The 18,010-nt window shown below is 40.1% G+C and overlaps 3 protein-coding genes and 2 long non-coding RNA genes across 8 annotated transcripts; 3 read left to right on the top strand and 2 right to left on the bottom strand.

Annotated features, from left to right (window-relative positions):
* The first annotated feature begins 1,109 nt into the window (after positions 1-1,109).
* Positions 1,110-6,138, top strand: LOC116679225 (uncharacterized). 2 transcript variants are annotated; one of them, XM_032508912.1, is made up of 9 exons: positions 1,110-1,223; positions 1,282-1,408; positions 2,489-2,552; positions 2,941-3,222; positions 3,444-3,590; positions 3,785-4,066; positions 4,290-4,453; positions 4,630-4,912; positions 5,525-6,138. In XM_032508912.1, the coding sequence occupies exons 1-9, from the start codon at positions 1,125-1,127 to the stop codon at positions 5,667-5,669; spliced, it is 1,593 nt and encodes a 530-aa protein (XP_032364803.1). In that variant the 5' UTR covers positions 1,110-1,124; the 3' UTR covers positions 5,670-6,138. The 2 variants fall into 2 exon arrangements, with proteins under 2 accessions (XP_032364803.1, XP_032364802.1); XM_032508911.1 differs by having other exon boundaries at positions 3,444-3,607; positions 3,784-4,066.
* A 4,407-nt stretch (positions 6,139-10,545) lies between these two features.
* Positions 10,546-13,002, bottom strand: LOC116679226 (ribonuclease pancreatic). The gene is made up of 2 exons (XM_032508913.1): positions 12,882-13,002; positions 10,546-11,193 (listed from the first exon to the last, which is right to left on the bottom strand). Exon 2 carries the CDS (start codon positions 11,185-11,187, stop codon positions 10,762-10,764), a length of 426 nt encoding a protein of 141 aa, XP_032364804.1. The 5' UTR covers positions 11,188-11,193; positions 12,882-13,002; the 3' UTR covers positions 10,546-10,761.
* A 37-nt stretch (positions 13,003-13,039) lies between these two features.
* Positions 13,040-13,881, top strand: LOC116679228 (uncharacterized). 3 transcript variants are annotated; one of them, XR_004329471.1, is made up of 3 exons: positions 13,040-13,062; positions 13,347-13,430; positions 13,670-13,881. It is a non-coding gene; the product is annotated as an uncharacterized LOC116679228 (long non-coding RNA). The 3 variants fall into 3 exon arrangements; XR_004329469.1 differs by lacking the exon at positions 13,040-13,062 and adding an exon at positions 13,090-13,126; XR_004329470.1 differs by lacking the exon at positions 13,040-13,062 and adding an exon at positions 13,168-13,218.
* Positions 13,882-15,192: 1,311 nt separating this feature from the next.
* Positions 15,193-15,450, top strand: LOC116679227 (uncharacterized). Its single transcript, XR_004329468.1, has 2 exons — positions 15,193-15,304; positions 15,360-15,450. It is a non-coding gene; the product is annotated as an uncharacterized LOC116679227 (long non-coding RNA).
* Positions 15,451-15,509: 59 nt separating this feature from the next.
* LOC116679229 (ribonuclease-like 3) lies at positions 15,510-15,935 on the bottom strand (the record flags this gene model as incomplete). Its single annotated transcript, XM_032508914.1, has 1 exon — positions 15,510-15,935. A coding segment is annotated over one exon (426 nt), but the record flags the coding sequence as incomplete, so codon positions are not given.
* Between the last annotated feature and the right edge of the window lie 2,075 nt (positions 15,936-18,010).

Here is an 18,010-nt window from a genome sequence, read left to right as displayed (position 1 = left end):
TTTTAACTATGGTATACTGTGGTGGCGACGGCCTTTACTCAACCATTGTCGAATCACTTTAGCAACTCGTACTGCCACAGAAGGAGGAGAAGAAAAGGAGAGGGCAAGAAGAGGAGAGAAATAAAGGAAAGAAGATGAAGAAAGGAGAAGAGGTGTTATTGGTCAGCTAACATGATGTCGTAATGGACTAACTGACCAACTGACTGACTCCTAACTTACTTCCGGCCTCAAAACCAACAGCTGTTTTCACAAAGATGAGACATGAAGAGAGGAGGAGGAGAGGAAGGAAGGAGAAGAAGTGTTATCTGTCAGCTAACATGACATCACGCTGGACCACACTCACCAGACTCCATGTAAATAAACAATCATTTTAGCATTGTAAATCACATCTTTAATTCAAAGTCGACAGGAACCAAATAAAACTATGAAAAGCTGTTTTATGGTCTTCTCTACACTTTTCCAACCATGAAAAACTCGATTGTTGGTTGAAATGATCACACACTTTACTGATTTACATGTGAACATATGTTGGCTTTATACACGCTAAAAGGACTGTTTTTTACATGGAGTCTGGTTGGTGTAGTGCTAGCTACGTCACAGCTGTTTCTGGGAAACAGAAAGGTCTTGAGTAGGTTTTAAAAAGTCTATCTCTGAAAGGTTAAGACACGTAAACGTTATTTTTAGTTTATTATAAGGATGTTCACCAAGTAGTAGGCACACTGGTAAAAGTTCTGCGGAATTTTCTAGTTTGTACTTGTTGCTGTTTTGTGCTGTATTTTCTCTCTTCAGAAACAATAAAAAGCTAATTTTTCTCATTTTAAACGATTCATTGACAGATATATTTTCTCAGGGTGAAGAAGAATTATAAATATTCAGCGAGGTTGTTTTTCTCAACTGTTGGCAGCAGCATCAGGAAAAGTTTCACTAGATCCAGGACAAAGACACTCTTCATCTTTCCCCTCCAGGTATGAGGATGTATTCTCAAAACACACAAACACACACACACAGACACACACACACATATGCACTTTCATACACACACACAGACCAGACCAACCCCCCCCAACAGAAACCTCAGGAGGATGGACTCAACCTAGACTACGCCTACATAAACCAGATTTGGGATGAGCCTATATATTTTGGAAGATTGTGAAGATCCGGACTGCCGCTGTCCGCTCCTCCCAAAGCAGAGACAAGACTTCTACACTGGGAACACCCTGACGACCATCAACAGCCCCGTGTGCCCCTGACGACCATCAACAGCCCCGCGTGCCCCTGACAACCATCAACAGCCCCGCGTGCCCCCGACGACCATCAACAGCCCCGCGTGCCCCCGACGACCATCAACAGCCCCGCGTGCCCCCGACGACCATCAACAGCAACAACTACCCGACACTACGCCGATACTGTAAGTACTGTAATACCTTTGTGGGTAAAATGTCAGTATTACCTGTCAGCAGGTGTAACATGTAGGAAGTCAAACTTCTAAAACTACTTTTTACAACAGTCATTAAATATATTCTACTTTACAATAATGCATGTATTTAGTTTAATATTTACAGTTTTTTACGATTGCTGTTATAATTTTTCTATACTTTCAACAACTTTCCTAAACTCTTAACCCTGGTGTTGTCTTCGGGTCAAACTGACCCGTTTCAAAGTGTTTTATATCAGAAATATGGATTTCTTTCAACCAAATTGCCCAAAAATAACCTGGATGATTCCATTCGTTATTCAGGTAAAATTATTAATTTCTTCATTGAAAGTTTGGGTGTTGTTATTTAATCTTATAGATTTTTAAATCTTTTTTTAATGGTTTCAAACCAGTATCAGGACTATCAGATCTACCCGTCTGAGATCCACTCAACATCCTCCAATCTTAACTAGTAGTCAAAAAAATTCATAATTTCTGCCTTTTTAACTAAAAATGTATGTATAATTTGATATAAATGAGGTTTCTCAACCATGAATTCCAAGAATAAGTATAAAACCTGTTATTAAACCAGCTCAGGTGAATTTCTCTGAATTTTCTTCTAAAGCCAAAAAACCAAAATGTAGAGAGGCTTCAAGAGGAACTGCAGGTTAAAACACAACCTATGATCAATGCAATCACTCTAGTCTAGTGCAGGGTTCTCAGACCTGTTTTAACAATGAACCCCCTTTGAATTGTGGTTTTAAACCACGTACCCTCTGACCAGCGTAAAACATTTTTACATCTATAGAAAAAGACAAATACAGAGTATAATAATAATAAGTAATAGATTTACTAAACTACAACATTTAAATGCTTACATTTCAAAGCTTCAGAATCCATCACTTAATTAATTTGTTATTATAGTGTTAATTATTTTATGAATTATGCATTAAATATTTTTAAATGAGAATTTTGCAAAAAACTTCATGTACCTCCGGAAATACTCAAGTATTGGAAATATTGTTATAGTGATTGTAAAAAACTGTAGTGACCTTTTTGAATGTGTTTCTCCAGATGATGACTCCAGCGCTGGTCTTGGTCTTGCTGGCTGTTCTAGGACAGAGCAGCGGCCAATCAGGTGAGATTATTCTTTTGATTGCTTGAAATAATTATTGATATTCCACAATTTTTCACATTTTAGTATTTAATAGAAATATGTAATGACTCTCTGTCGCTTTCTCCTCTCTCTCTCTCTCTCTCTCTCTCTCTCTCTATAATAATATATATATATATATATATATATATATATATATATATATATATGTATCTATCTTAATTATCACATTTCATAACTAATTACTGCTCCAACTAATGATTTCTCCCATTTAACGTGACCAATAAATGATGTTGAGCAGTCACATTCAAAGTTGAATCAAATATACAGACTGCCTGATTTTTGGGGGAAAATGTGTTCAGATCAACCCGTGTAATATGTCTTTATTGAAACTTGTTGTAACCTTGTCTAGATCTAATATTGCCAGAGGAGGAAAGGTGATTCAGTCCTCCCTGTATGAGAACGAGGTCCCTGAAAGGGCCATTGATGGAAATCGTGCTAGCAACCTGGGACAGAGATCCTGTAGCGTCACTAACAATAATCTCAAACCCTGGTGGAGACTGGACCTCCTGAAGACTCATCAGATCAACACTGTCACCATCACCAACAGAGGAGATTGTTGCCCCGAGAGAATCAACGGGGCTGAGATCCGCATTGGAAATTCCCTCCATGACAACGGCAACGAAAACCAAAGGTAACTGCACTATGTCTCATATTAGATTTAAACAATTAACATTGGTTAGGCCAGACATTCCAGGGGATTAGTGCCCTGGATGTCTACATGCTTCCCTAACAGAAAGCCATAGTTTCCACAGCAACAGCATGATCTGAATGTAAATACAACAGGTGGTAAGATGTATCCATAGCCTGTCTGGTAACCACGTTCTACTCATAGTTCTGTCTTATTTCCTTCAGATGTGCTGTTATCTCGTCTATGGAAGCCGGGAGCACCCAAACCTTTGAGTGTCATGGCATGGAAGGTCGTTTTGTCAACATTGTGATTCCTGGAAGACAAGAATTCCTGACACTGTGCGAGGTGGAAGTCACTGGTCAGGCTAAAGGTAACACTGCTCCAACTGGTGATTTCTACCATTTAACATGACCAATAGATGATGTTGAGCAGACAGTCATGTTCAAAGTTCAATCCAATATCCTGACAGCCTGTTCTTTGGGGGAAATGTGTTCAGATCAACACATGTGAAATGTCTGTGTCTTCCATAAACTGTCTCTAATCAAACATGTTGTCACCTTGAATCTCTTAATATTGCCAGAGGAGGAAAGGTGACTCAGTCCTCCCTGTATGAGAACGAGGTCCCTGAAAGGGCCATTGATGGAAATCGTGCTAGCTACCTGGGACAGGGATCCTGTAGCGCCACTAGCAATAATCTCAAACCCTGGTGGAGACTGGACCTCCTGAAGACTCATCAGATCAACACTGTCACCATCACCAACAGAGGAGATTGTTGCCCTGAGAGAATCAACGGTGCTGAGATCCGCATTGGAAATTCCCTCTATGACAACGGCAACGAAAACCAAAGGTAACTGCACTTTATGTCTTATATTAGATTTAAACAATTAACATTGGTTAGGCCAGACATTCCAGGGGATTAGTGCCCTGGATGTCTACATACTTCCCTAACAGAACAATATAGTTTCCACAGCAAAAGCATGATCTGAATGTAAATACAGCAGGTGGTAAGATGTAACCATAGCCTGTCTGGTAACCACGTTCTTCTCATAGTTCTGTCTTATTTCCTTCAGATGTGCTGTTATCTCGTCTATGGCAGCTGGGAGCACCCAAACCTTTGAGTGTCATGGCATGAAAGGTCGTTTTGTCAACATCGTGATTCCTGGAAGAGAAGATTTCCTGACACTGTGCGAGGTGGAAGTCACTGGCCATGCTTCAGGAAACACTGCTCCAACTGGTGATTTCTACCTTTTAACATGACCAATAGATGATGAGCTGACAGTCATGTTCAAAGTTCAATACAATATCCTGACAGCGTGTTCTTTGGGGGAAAATGTGTTCAGATCAACACATGTGAGATGTCTGTGTCTTCCATAAACTGTCTCTAATCAAACATGTTGTCACCTTGAATAGGTCTTAATATTGCCAGAGGAGGAATAGCGGCTCAGTCCTCCCTGTATGAGAACGAGGTCCCTGAAAGGGCCATTGATGGAAGTCGTGCTAGCCACCTGCAACAGGGATCCTGTAGCGCCACTAACAATAATCTCAAACCCTGGTGGAGACTGGACCTCCTGAAGACTCATCAGATCAACACTGTCACCATCACCAACAGAGGAGATTGTTGCCACGAGAGACTCAACGGGGCTGAGATCCGCATTGGAAATTCCCTCCATGACAACGGCAACCTTAACCCCAGGTAACTGCACCTTCTGTCAGAAACGGGTTTCTTATGCCCAAATTGCTCCAAAATAACTTGAATGCATGGTATGGAACCCATACAACATCCATGCATCCATGTTCTTTGCAGGTAAAAGCTAATTGCTTCCATTGAATTTTGGTTATTTAATTTAATTTCATGGCTTTAGAAAAAAAATGTTTAAATGGTTTCAAACAGCATCCTGACCAAACTCAACGTCCTCTGATCTTAACTACTCTACTAGCCAAAATAATTCATATCTGCTTTTTTTCAAACTCAAAGATTAGGTTGGCCTATAATGTCATTTTATCAGGTTAATTGACCATGAATAAAGAAAACAAAAGGGGCAAAAACGATTTTTAAAAAAACTTTCCAAACAAAGCGCATTTTTTAAATTTTGACCCAGAACGGTGAGTTCAGGGACAACGGTGAAGACAACACAAGGGTTAGCATTGGTAGGAATTACAGGAGATTAGGGGCCTGGGTATCTACGTAGTTCCCTAATGGAAAGCCATACATCACATCAGGACTTTGGTACCACTGGTGGTTAGATGTATCCGTAGTCTGTCTGGTGACCACGTTCTTCTCATAGTTCTGTCTTATTTCCTTCAGATGTGCTGTTATCTCGTCTATGGGAGCCGGGAGCACCCAAACCTTTGAGTGTCATGGCATGGAAGGTCGCTATGTCAACATCGTGGTTCCTGGAAGACAAGAATTCCTGACACTGTGCGAGGTGGAAGTCACTGGGACCGTGTGAGAGGAAACTGATTCTAAAATAATTTCTCAGTTTATGTTCACGTCATTTTAATGCTAGTCCACGCAGGTTAGCATACTTGTTGTATTTTCGCTTCGCACACAGAGCAGATTTTAGGTAAAAGACTTGGTATTACACATCATCAGGCCAGGACAACCAGATGCTGAAGATTTGTGTAAAACTGATACCGATGGTTGTTTTATACATTAGTGAAACTAAAATAAAGGTTATTGTTCAAATTTACCTAGCAAACAAAGAAATCTGCTCTAGTAACTGATCATACCTTCTGCTCTGGGCCGTTAACGTGGCGAGAGAATCATAATTAAACAGAACTGTGGGAAAATAAAAAGCATTGGGTGAGAAATGACATACAGCGCACCGGCTGCATTGTATTTGTTGTAATTCTTCTTGGGCTTGTTTCTGTCTGCTGTACTTACATATACCGCAAAATAAACATTACCTTAAAAGCTAATCTGTGTTTTGTTGTCTGTTTGTCCAGACTTGCTTGGCGGTTTTTTCAAGTGAGTATTTTTGGGTAATGGACAGGATACAGAGAGAAACTTATAGATAGGAGGCATACAGTGTGTATAATTAGTATTTAACACGCTGCTATTTTGCAAGTTCTCCCACTTAGAAACCATGGAGGGTCTGATGTCCTCGTAGGTGCATGTCCACTGTGAGAGACATGTCCACTGTGAGAGACACGTCCACTGTGAGAGACATAATCTAAAAAACATCCAGAAATCACAATGTAGGATTTATAACTATTTATTTGTATGATACAGCTGTAAATAAGTATTTGAACAGCTGAGAAGATCCATGTTAATATCTGGTCCAGCAGCCCTCCACACAGATCTTCTCTAGACCTAGAATAGATTCTCTATTGGGTTTAGGTTTGGAGACTGGCTAGCCCCCCCAGAACCTTGATCTGGTTCTTCCAGAGCCCCCCCTTGGTTCTCCTGGCTGTGGTCTTCAGGTCTTTGTCATGTTGGAAGACCTCGACCATCTTCAATGCTCTAACTGAGGGAAGGAGGTTGGTCCCCAAAATCTCCCAACACATGGCCCCGGTCCTCCTCTCCTTAATACAGTGCAGTCCCCCTGTCCCATGTGCAGAAACCCCCCCAAAGCATGATGCTACCCCCCCATGCTCTACAGTAGGGATGGTGGTCTTGGGATGGTCCTCATCATTCTTCTTCCTCCAAACACGGTTAGTGGAATCAGGACCAAAAAGTTCTATTCTGGTCTCATCAGACCACATGACGTCCTCCCATGACTCCTCTGGATCCTCCAGATGGTCGTTGGCAGACTTAAGACGGGCCTGGACATGGTCTGGTTTAAGCAGGGGAACCTTCCGGGCCATGCAGGATTTCAAACCATGACGTCTTAGTGTATTACCAACAGTAACCTTGGAAACGGTGGTCCCAGCTCTTTCCAGGTCCTGGACCAGCTCTTCCCGTGTAGTTCTGGTCTGGTTTCTCACCTTTCTTAGGATCATGGAGACCCCACGAGGTGAGATCCTACATGGAGCCCCAGTCCAAGGGAGATGGACAGTCATGTTTAGCTTCTTCCATTTTCTAATGATTGCTCCAACAGTGGACCTGTCTTCACCAAGCTGCTTGGACATGTCCCCGTAGTCCTGTCCAGCCTTGTGGAGGGGGACAGTTTAGTCTCTGGTGTCTTTGGACAGCTCTCTGGTCTCGGCCATGTTAGTAGTTGGATTCTTACTGATTGGATGGGGGGGACAGGTGTCTTTATGCAGCTAACCTCCTCAAACAGGTGCATCTAATTTAGGATAATAAATGGAGTGGGGGGGGGGGACATTATGAAGACAGACTAACAGGTCTTTGAGGGACATTATGAAGACAGACTAACAGGTCTTTGAGGGACAGAATTCTAGCTGATAGACAGGTGTTAAGATACTTATTTACAGCTGTATCATACAAATAAATAGTTAATAAATCCTACATTGTGATTTCTGGATGTTTTTTAGATTATGTCCCTCCATGGTTTCTAAGTGGGAGAACTTGTTAAATACTTATTATACTCACTGTATATAGACACATTAATTTTATTGCCCTGATGTGGATGTTTTCGTTCACTGTTTAAACAATCACTGTGAAAAAATTCTGGATCAGGTGCCATTCTGGCCCCTGTAAATTCAAACTTGCCTACTCGGGAAAAAATGTCGCCCTGGATAAATGAAGAGATTTTAAAACTTAAGAGACTGTGTCGAAAGACTGAACGCCTGTGGAAATCCACTAGCCTTGAGGTACACAGGCTTTATCTCAGAGAACTTGTGTTGTCCTATAATGTGACGGTTGGAAAAGCCAGATCTGACTATATCCGTCAACTAATAACAGTAAATAAAAAAATCCTAAAGTGCTGTTTGATACGATCAATACGCTTGTTTGCCCTGCTGCCCCAGTTATCCCCGTTTTTTGTGAAGCTGACAGCAATGCCTTTTTGGGGTTTTTCACTAATAAAATTAAAATGATTAAAGATAAAATCCCGTCCCATTCGTGTGGTACCACTGCTGTTTTTAAGCCAGTCCCCAGCATGTGGTCCACTTTTAGGACTGTGACGATTTCTGATATTTCTGAATTGGTGACCAGGATGAAGCCATCTTCCTGTTCATCTGACATCATTCCATTCAGATTATTCAAAAAGTGTTTGATGAAATTGGCCCTTGTGTAACTAAAATGGTTAACCTCTCACTGTCTACTGGCGTTTTTTCCAGATGCTTTTAAGCATGCTATAGTGGAACCGTTGCTAAAAAAGGCAGGTTTGGACCCGTCGGATTTGAATAGTTTTCGGCCTATTTCTAAGCTCCCGTTTTTATCCAAGATCATTGAGAAGGTAGTCTGCGAACAGTTGACATTTCACTTGGATAATAGTAACATCCATGAGCCATTTCAGTCAGGGTTTCGCAAACAACACTCTACCGAAACGGCCTTACTGAAAGTGTCAAATGACATCATGATGTCAGCTGACTGGAAACACTCTGTTCTAGTTCTCTTGGATCTGTCTTCAGCCTTTGACACCGTCGACCACCAGGTTCTGCTGAAAAGATTAAGGGATCAAGTAGGGCTGTCAGGGTCAGTTCTGCAGTGGTTCACCTCATATTTATCTGGGCGTAGTTTCAGTGTTACAGCTAACCAAATAAGGCCTGAGTCTGCAGACTTGCTCTGTGGAGTGCCTCAAGGCTCTGTTCTGGGCCCTGTTCTATTCTTGTTATATTTGATCCCTTTGGGAGAGATCATACAAAGGTTCAATGATGTTTCTTTTCACCTATTTGCTGATGATATCCAACTTTACTGTTGCTTCAAGCCATCAGAGATCTGTAAGTTAAACTCCTTGCTCCATTGTCTTGTGGAAATTAAAAAATGGTTAAGTGAGAACTCCCTGCAGCTAAATGCAGACAAAACAGAAACATTGATCATTGACCCTGAGGATGTAATCCCTGGGATTAAACAATACTTGGGTGATTTAGGTCAGTCTGCTAAGCCAAGCCTTAGAAATTTGGGAGTTATCCTGAACAAAGACATGTCGTTAGTGCAGCACTGTAAGCAGCTGACGAGAAACTGCTTTTATCAATTAAGGAAAATCTCAAAACTTAGAAATATAGTTTCAAGAAATGATTTGGAGCTTATCATTCATGCCTTTGTGTCTTCGCGGTTAGACTCTTGTAATAGTTTATTTTTATGCCTGAACCAAAAGGAGCTCTCTCGACTGCAATTAGTACAAAACTAAGTTGAGTTTTAACCCGTACTAACAGGAGGTCTCACATGTCCCCAATCCTGAAGGTCTTACATGTCCCCAATCCTGAAGGTCTCACATGTCCCCAATCCTGAAGGTCTTACATGTCCCCAATCCTGAAGGTCTCACATGTCCCCAATCCTGAAGGTCTTACATGTCCCCAATCCTGAAGGTCTTACATGTCCCCAATCCTAAAAGAACTTCATTGGCTACCAGTGTCTTATAGGATACATTTTAAAACTTTGGTTCTAGTTTTGAGAGCTTTACATGGCCAGGCCCCCCTCTATATCAGTGACCTGATTCAGCGGTATACCCCTGTGCGTGCTCTGAGGTCTGTGGACCAGAACCTGCTGACGGTTCCACGCACTCGCTACCGGACTAGAGGGGACCGGTCTTGTCAGGCTGTTGCCCCCAGGTTGTGGAATGACCTTCCACCGTCTATGCGCTCTTCTGATTCTGTTGATGCCTTCAGATGCAGACTAAAGACACATCTATTTGTTCAGGCTTTCAATTAGCTACTTGTGGGTTGATATAATCATGTACTGTCTATGCTTTTATTGTGTGTATTTTATGATTTTAATGTTTTTGTTGTGAAGCACTTTGTGGCCCTATACCTGTGAAAGGTGCTATTTAAATAAACTTTTACTTACTTACTTACTTACTTATTGCTTTCTACTGAAACTGAACACTGTTTCAGTGTTTTACTGTTTCAGTGTTTTAGAGCTTAAGGCCAGACTGAGCTGAATTTAACATTATGTTAAACAAATTCTTATTTTCATAATAATAATTATATTGTCTCTGTAGTTTTTATGAATGACTTCATTAAAAACAGACACAGAGTTAACAAGGGTAACGTGTTTTATTCAAACATATTACTATGGTAGTAATAGATTACTCTGGTACATCAGGTGGTAATAGATTACTCTGGTACATCAGGTGGTAATAGATTACTCTGGTACATCAGGTAGTAATAGATTACTCTGGCACATCAGGTAGAAATAGATTACTCTGGTACATCAGGTAGTAATAGATTACTCTGGCACATCAGGTAGTAATAGATTACTCTGGCTCATCAGGTAGTAATAGATTACTCTGGTACATCAGGTAGTAATAGATTACTCTGGTACATCAGGTAGTAATAGATTACTCTGGGACATCAGGTAGTAATAGATTACTCTGGTACATCAGGTAGTAATAGATTACTCTGGCTCATCAGGTAGTAATAGATTACTCTGGTACATCAGGTAGTAATAGATTACTCTGGTACATCAGGTAGTAATAGATTACTCTGGTACATCAGGTAGTAATAGATTACTCTGGCTCATCAGGTAGTAATAGATTACTTTGTTCCATGAAAGTGAACAGGTTTCTTTTTCTCACACCTGACTATAATCCTCTTGGTACTAGCTGTACCATTGTACAGACATTTGGGGGGAACGACCGGTGGAACCTGGTTCTGGTTCTGCTGGGTACAGTCGATGATGTTAAAAGTAGCATTGCTAATAGTATAACCATTGCCATATAGCGTTCCCCCCCCAGCACAGACGGCTGGGACAGCGTTCACATTCTGTGTGATGAAGGTGTTGAAAACCTTGCAGCGGTTTGGTGGGGTCACGATTTTTCTGTCCGTTATCACCTTGGTACATTTGTCAGGAGTCATCCCAGCGTTGATGTGCTTCTGTTGAAACTCAACCCAACTCTGTCCCTCCACGGAGACCAGGGAAGCCGAGACCAGCAGAACACCGGCAAAGATAGAGCTCTTCATGTTGATCTGGAGAACAGGGTTATAAAAGCTGTTAGAGCCTTTACTCTGACACCTCTAACATCTCTTATATTATCACATAAAGCTGTTAGAGCCTTTACTCTGACACCTCTAACGTCTCTTATATTATCATATAAAGCTGTTAGAGCCTTTACTCTGACACCTCTAACGTCTCTTATATTATCATATAAAGCTGTTAGAGCCTTTACTCTGACACCTCTAACATCTCTTATATTATCATATAAAGCTGTTAGAGCCTTTACTCTGACACCTCTAACATCTCTTATATTATCACATAAAGCTGTTAGAGCCTTTACTCTGACACCTCTAACATCTCTTATATTATCACATAAAGCTGTTAGAGCCTTTACTCTGACACCTCTAACATCTCTTATATTATCATATAAAGCTGTTAGAGCCTTTACTCTGACACCTCTAACATCTCTTATATTATCATATAAAGCTGTTAGAGCCTTTACTCTGACACTTCTAACGTCTCTTATATTATCATATAAAGCTGTTAGAGCCTTTACTCTGACACCTCTAACGTCTCTTATATTATCACATAAAGCTGTTAGAGCCTTTACTCTGACACCTCTAACGTCTCTTATATTATCACATAAAGCTGTTAGAGCCTTTACTCTGACACCTCTAACATCTCTTATATTATCACATAAAGCTGTTAGAGCCTTTACTCTGACACCTCTAACATCTCTTATATTATCATATAAAGCTGTTACAGCCTTTACTCTGACACTTCTAACGTCTCTTATATTATCACATAAAGCTGTTAGAGCCTTTACTCTGACACCTCTAACATCTCTTATATTATCATATAAAGCTGTTAGAGCCTTTACTCTGACACCTCTAACATCTCTTATATTATCATATAAAGCTGTTAGAGCCTTTACTCCGACACCTCTAACGTCTCTTATATTATCACATAAAGCTGTTAGAGCCTTTACTCTGACACCTCTAACATCTCTTATATTATCACATAAAGCTGTTAGAGCCTTTACTCTGACACCTCTAACGTCTCTTATATTATCATATAAAGCTGTTAGAGCCTTACTCTGACAACTCTAACGTCTCTTATATTATCATATAAAGCTGTTAGAGCCTTTACTCTGACACCTCTAACATCTATATTATCATATAAAGCTGTTAGAGCCTTTACTCTGACACCTCTAACATCTCTTTATTTATCAGATAAAGCTGTTAGAGCCTTTACTCTGACACCTCTAACGTCTCTTATATTATCATATAAAGCTGTTAGATGAGTTCTGCCTCCGAACACACACGTTTGAAAAAAAGCTTTAAAAGCTGAAGTCGGCTGAACTAAACTGTAACAGCCTCTGAAAACAAAAGGATTTCAAAGAATCATCTTACAGTTTCTTCAGACTCGACACCTGGAGAGAAAGGGAATGGCAGACACACCTTGATGAACCAGGTAAGATGAGCTGCAACTGGTGATCAGATATCAGTTTAGTAGAGATATACACACACACACACACACACACACACAAACAGATTTACACAAACACACACACACACACACACACACACACACACACACACACACAAAGATACACATAAAGACACTATACGTGTATAATGTCGGCTGAACTAAACTGTAACGTCTCTGAAAGGATATTAAAATGTAAAATTTAAAAAAGGATTTCATCAAATTAACTTACGGTTTCTTCAAACTGACGAAGTGTTGACTCGACGGCCGGAGAAAGGGAACTGGTTTCCTGGTATGAATGGTCAAAACACCTTGATGAAGCAGGTAGGATGCAACTGGTGCAGATTTTCACAATAAGATGCTGAATTAAAAAGAGACTGTCTAAACTATCACAAACACTTAAACACTCAGAGGTCCCCACAAACACAGAAACACTGAAATACTCAGAGGTCCCCATAAACACTGAAACACTCAGAGGTCCTCATAAACACTGAAACACTCAGAGGTCCCCACAAACACAGAAACACTGAAACACTCAGAGGTCCCCATAAACACTGAAACACTCAGACGTCCCCATAAACACTGAAACAATCAGAGGTCCCCACAAACACAGAAACACTGAAACACTCCGAGGTCCCCATAAACACTGAAACAATCAGAGGTCCCCACAAACACAGAAACACTGACACACTCAGAGGTCCCCATAAACACTGAAACACTCAGAGGTCCCCACAAACACTGAAACACTCAGAGGTCCCCATAAACACTGAAACACTCAGAGGTCCTCATAAACACTGAAACACTCAGAGGTCCCCACAAACACAGAAACACTGAAACACTCAGAGGTCCCCATAAACACTGAAACACTCAGACGTCCCCATAAACACTGAAACACTAGAAACAATCAGAGGTCCCCACAAACACAGAAACACTAGAAACAATCAGAGGTCCCCACAAACACAGAAACACTAGAAACAATCAGAGGTCCCCACAAACACAGAAACACTGAAACACTCAGAGGTCCCCATAAACACTGAAACACTCAGAGGTCCCCACAAACACTGAAACACTCAGAGGTCCCCATAAACACTGAAACACTCAGAGGTCCTCATAAACACTGAAACACTCAGAGGACCCCATAAACACTGAAACACTCAGAGGTCCCCATAAACACTGAAACACTCAGAGGTCCCCACAAACACAGAAACACTGAAACACTCAGAGGTCCCCACAAACACCATCCAGCAAATCTTACTCACCTGTGCTTTATTGTTGAAATTATCGGCCATTTTGCTGAAATTCATTTAAATGACACTAGTTATACCCAAACACATTTACGTCTCTGACATTGACGGCCTCGCTGATCTCACTATTGTTAAAACGCTGTTAGCTACTTTAGCTTAACCGTTGCTAATGGCTAACTTCCGGCCTTCAGGTCTCTGGGTCTCTCTTTGTGTTGAATTGTATGAAAAGGGAAAGAAACATAAGAAAAACTAATCACTTCACCTCGGTCTACACACACACTCACACACACACTCACACACAGAGACACAATGACACACAGACACAGACACACACCACACCACACACACACACACACACACACACACACACAATCAAACAAACACACAGACACAATGACACACACACACAGACACAATGACACACAGACAAACACACACAATATATATATACACACACACACACACAGACACATCGACACACAGACACAGACAGACACACAAACACACACACACATACACACACAGACACAATGACACACAGACACAGAAACACGCACAGATATATATACACACACACACAGACACACACAGACACACACAGACACAGACACAGACACACACACACACAGACACACACACACTTCCAGTTTTACAGTGGCAACAAATGTAGGAAATACTAAATGAAACAAACTAAGTTGTACCTTGAATCTATTCTGAATAAAAACCCTTTGGATACTCGTGCTGTGTGAGATGTGAGTAGAAAATATATCCAGTGTAAGTGAGTGAAAAGATAAAAATTATAAACGTGAAATTATACTTATGAGGTCCCGGGGACCCGGAGCAGAAAAGTTAAAAAACTGATCGAGTCCCCGAGACTCGAAGGACCAATCAAGGGTCAACGAGGACAGGAAGTGATTAATGACGTCAACATGAGATTAACCTCCTTTCTTATTCATGCACACCTGGAACATCTTCTTTAGTATTGTGATTGTATTTGAATACTGTGTGTATGTATGTATATACACACACACACACACACACACACACACTTTGCCCTTTTAATGGTGCTTCCACTAAGTTTAGTTATAGTTAGTTTAGTATTTTATTCTGTTTTCTACTGTTTCAGTGTTTTATTGTTTCAGAGCAAAAACACTCTGAGATAAATTTAACGTTATGTTAAACAAATTCTTATTTTCATAATAATAATTATATCGTCTCTGTAGTTTTTATGAATGACTTCATTAAAAACAGACACAGAGTTAACAAGGGTAACGTGTTTTATTCAAACATATTACCATAGAAGTAATAGATTACTCTGGTACATCAGGTAGTAATAGATTACTCTGGCTCATCAGGTAGTAATAGATTACTCTGGCTCATCAGGTAGTAATAGATTACTCTGGTTCATCAGGTAGTAATAGATTACTCTGGTACATGGGTAGTAATAGATTACTCTGGTACATCAGGTAGTAATAGATTACTCTGGTTCATCAGGTAGTAATAGATTACTCTGGCTCATCAGGTAGTAATAGATTACTCTGGCTCATCAGGTAGTAATAGATTACTCTGGTTCATCAGGTAGTAATAGATTACTCTGGTACATCAGGAGTAATAGATTACATAAATTCTTCAAAGTGAACAGGTTGTTGGTAGTCATTACATCCAATCACAATTTTCTTTCTTGTGGTTGGTGAATCATTCCGGTACTCACAGTCTGGAAACCTGGTCCCAGACTGGAGTGTGCATTGAACAATACTGAAGAGCTTGTTGCTTTGATACAGATTACCACCCTTCTTTTGTCCACGCGAACAGATGGCTTTCACATTATCGTAGTAGTCATTGATGAAGGTGTTTCTCTTCTTACAGGAGCCGTCGTCGTTCATGATTCTGTTTGAGCGTATCTCAAACGTGCAACCCTGACTACTCATCCACCTGTTCATATGTTGTCTCTTAAACCTTTGAACTCCAGTTTCTCCGTCCACAGAGAGCACGGCAGCCGAGAGCAGCAGAACACCGGCAAAGATAGAGCTCTTCATGTTGATCTGGAGAACAGAGTTATAAAAGCTGTTAGAGCCTTTACTCTGACCCTCTAACGTCTCTTATATTATCATATAAAGCTGTTAGAGCCTTTACTCTGACACCTCTAACATCTCTTATATATCATATAAAGCTGTTAGAGCCTTACTCTGACACCTCTAACGTCTCTTATATTATCATATAAAGCTGTTAGAGCCTTTACTCCGAACACCTCTAACATCTCTATATTATCATATAAAGCTGTTAGAGCCTTTACTCTGAGACCTCTAACTCTCTTATATTATCATATAACTGTTAGAGCCTTTACTCTGACACCTCTAAACTCTCTTATATTATCATATAAAGCTGTTAGAGCCTTTACTCTGACACCTCTACCATCTCTATATATCATATAAAGCTGTTAGAGCCTTTACTCCGACACCTCTAACATCTCTTAATTATCACATAAAGCTGTTAGAGCCTTTACTATCCGACACCTCTAACATCTCTTTATTATCCTATAAAGCTGTTAGAGCCTTTACTCTGACACCTCTAACATCTCTTATATTATCACATAAAGCTGTTAGAGCCTTTACTCCGACACCTCTAACATCTCTTATATATCATATAAAGCTGTTAAGCCTTTACTCTGACACCTCTAACGTCTCTATATTATCACATAAAGCTGTTGAGCCTTACTCTGACACCTCTAACATCTCTTATATTATCACATAAAGCTGTTAGAGCCTTTACTCTAACACCTCTAACGTCTCTTATATATCATATAAAGCTGTTAGAGCCTTTACTCTGACACTATAACATCTCTTATCTTATCATATAAAGCTGTTAGAGCCCTTTACTCTGACACCTCTAACGTCTCTTATATTATCACATAAAGCTGTTAGAGCCTTTACTCGAAAATGACCCTCTAACGTCTCTTATATTATCATATAAAGCTTTAGAGCCTTTACTCTGACACCTCTAACATCTCTTATATTATCATATAAAGCTGTTAGAGCCTTTACTCTGACACCTCTAACGTCTCTTATTTATCACATAAAGCTGTTAGAGCCTTTACTCTGACACCTCTAACATCTCTTATATTATCATATAAAGCTGTTGAGCCTTTACTCTGAAACCTCTAACGTCTCTTATATTATCACATAAAACTGTTAGGCCTTTACTCTAACACCTCTAACCTCTTATATTATCATATAAAGCTTTAGAGCCTTTACTCTGACACCTCTAACATCTCTTATATTATCATATAAAGCTGTTAGCCTTTACTCTGACACCTCTAACGTCTCTTATATTATCACATAAAGCTGTTAGATCCTTTACTCTGACACCTCTAACGTCTCTTATATTATCACATAAAGCTGTTAGAGCCTTTCTCTGACACCTCAACGTCTCTTATATTATCATATAAAGCTGTTAGAGCTCTAACATCTCTTATATTATCAATAAGCTGTTAGAGCCTTTTACTCCGACACCTCTAACATCTCTTATATTATCACATAAAGCTGTTAGAGCCTTTACTCTGACACCTCTAACATCTCTTATATTATCATATAAAGCTGTTAGAGCTTTACTCGACTCACACCTCTAACGTCTCTTATATTATCGTATAAAGCTGTTAGAGCCTTTACTCTGACACCTCTAACGTCTCTATATTATCACATAAAGCTGTTAGAGCCTTTACTCTGACACCTCTACGTCTCTTATATGATCATATCAAGCTGTTAGAGCCTTCCACTCCGACCCCTAAAGTCTCTTATATTATCACATAAAGCTGTTAGAGCCTTTACTCTGACACCTCTAACGTCTCTTATATTATCACTAAAGCTGTTAGAGGCTTTACTCCACACTCTAACATCTCTTATTTATCACATAAAGCTGTTAGAGCCTTTACTCCGACACCTGTAACACCTCTCTTTATATCACATAAAGCTGTTAGAGCCTTTACTCCGACACCTCTAACGTCTCGTATTTTATCACCTAAAGCTGTTAGAGCCTTTACTCTGACACCTCTAACATCTCTTATATTATCACAAAAGCTGTTAGAGCCTTTACTCCGACACCTCTAACATCTCTTATATTA

Source organism: Etheostoma spectabile, unplaced genomic scaffold, assembly GCF_008692095.1.
Source record: "Etheostoma spectabile isolate EspeVRDwgs_2016 unplaced genomic scaffold, UIUC_Espe_1.0 scaffold00009945, whole genome shotgun sequence".
In the NCBI taxonomy this organism is placed as follows: Eukaryota; Metazoa; Chordata; class Actinopteri; order Perciformes; family Percidae; genus Etheostoma; species Etheostoma spectabile.
Note: the sequence above shows the minus strand (reverse complement) of the source record. Positions and strands in the feature narration are given on the sequence as shown.

What these genes read in the sequence shown, in the direction of transcription:
- LOC116679225 (XM_032508911.1), top strand. Translation starts at nt 1,125, where the DNA reads ATGAGCCTATATATTTTGGAAGATTGTGAAGATCCGGACTGCCGCTGT. An exon ending in ACAGAGCAGCGGCCAATCAG is followed by an intron (nt 2,553 to 2,940) that starts GTGAGATTATTC and finishes AACCTTGTCTAG; the next exon opens with ATCTAATATTGCCAGAGGAG. An exon ending in AACGGCAACGAAAACCAAAG is followed by an intron (nt 4,067 to 4,289) that starts GTAACTGCACTT and finishes TATTTCCTTCAG; the next exon opens with ATGTGCTGTTATCTCGTCTA.
- LOC116679226 (XM_032508913.1), bottom strand. Translation starts at nt 11,187, where the DNA reads ATGAAGAGCTCTATCTTTGCCGGTGTTCTGCTGGTCTCGGCTTCCCTG.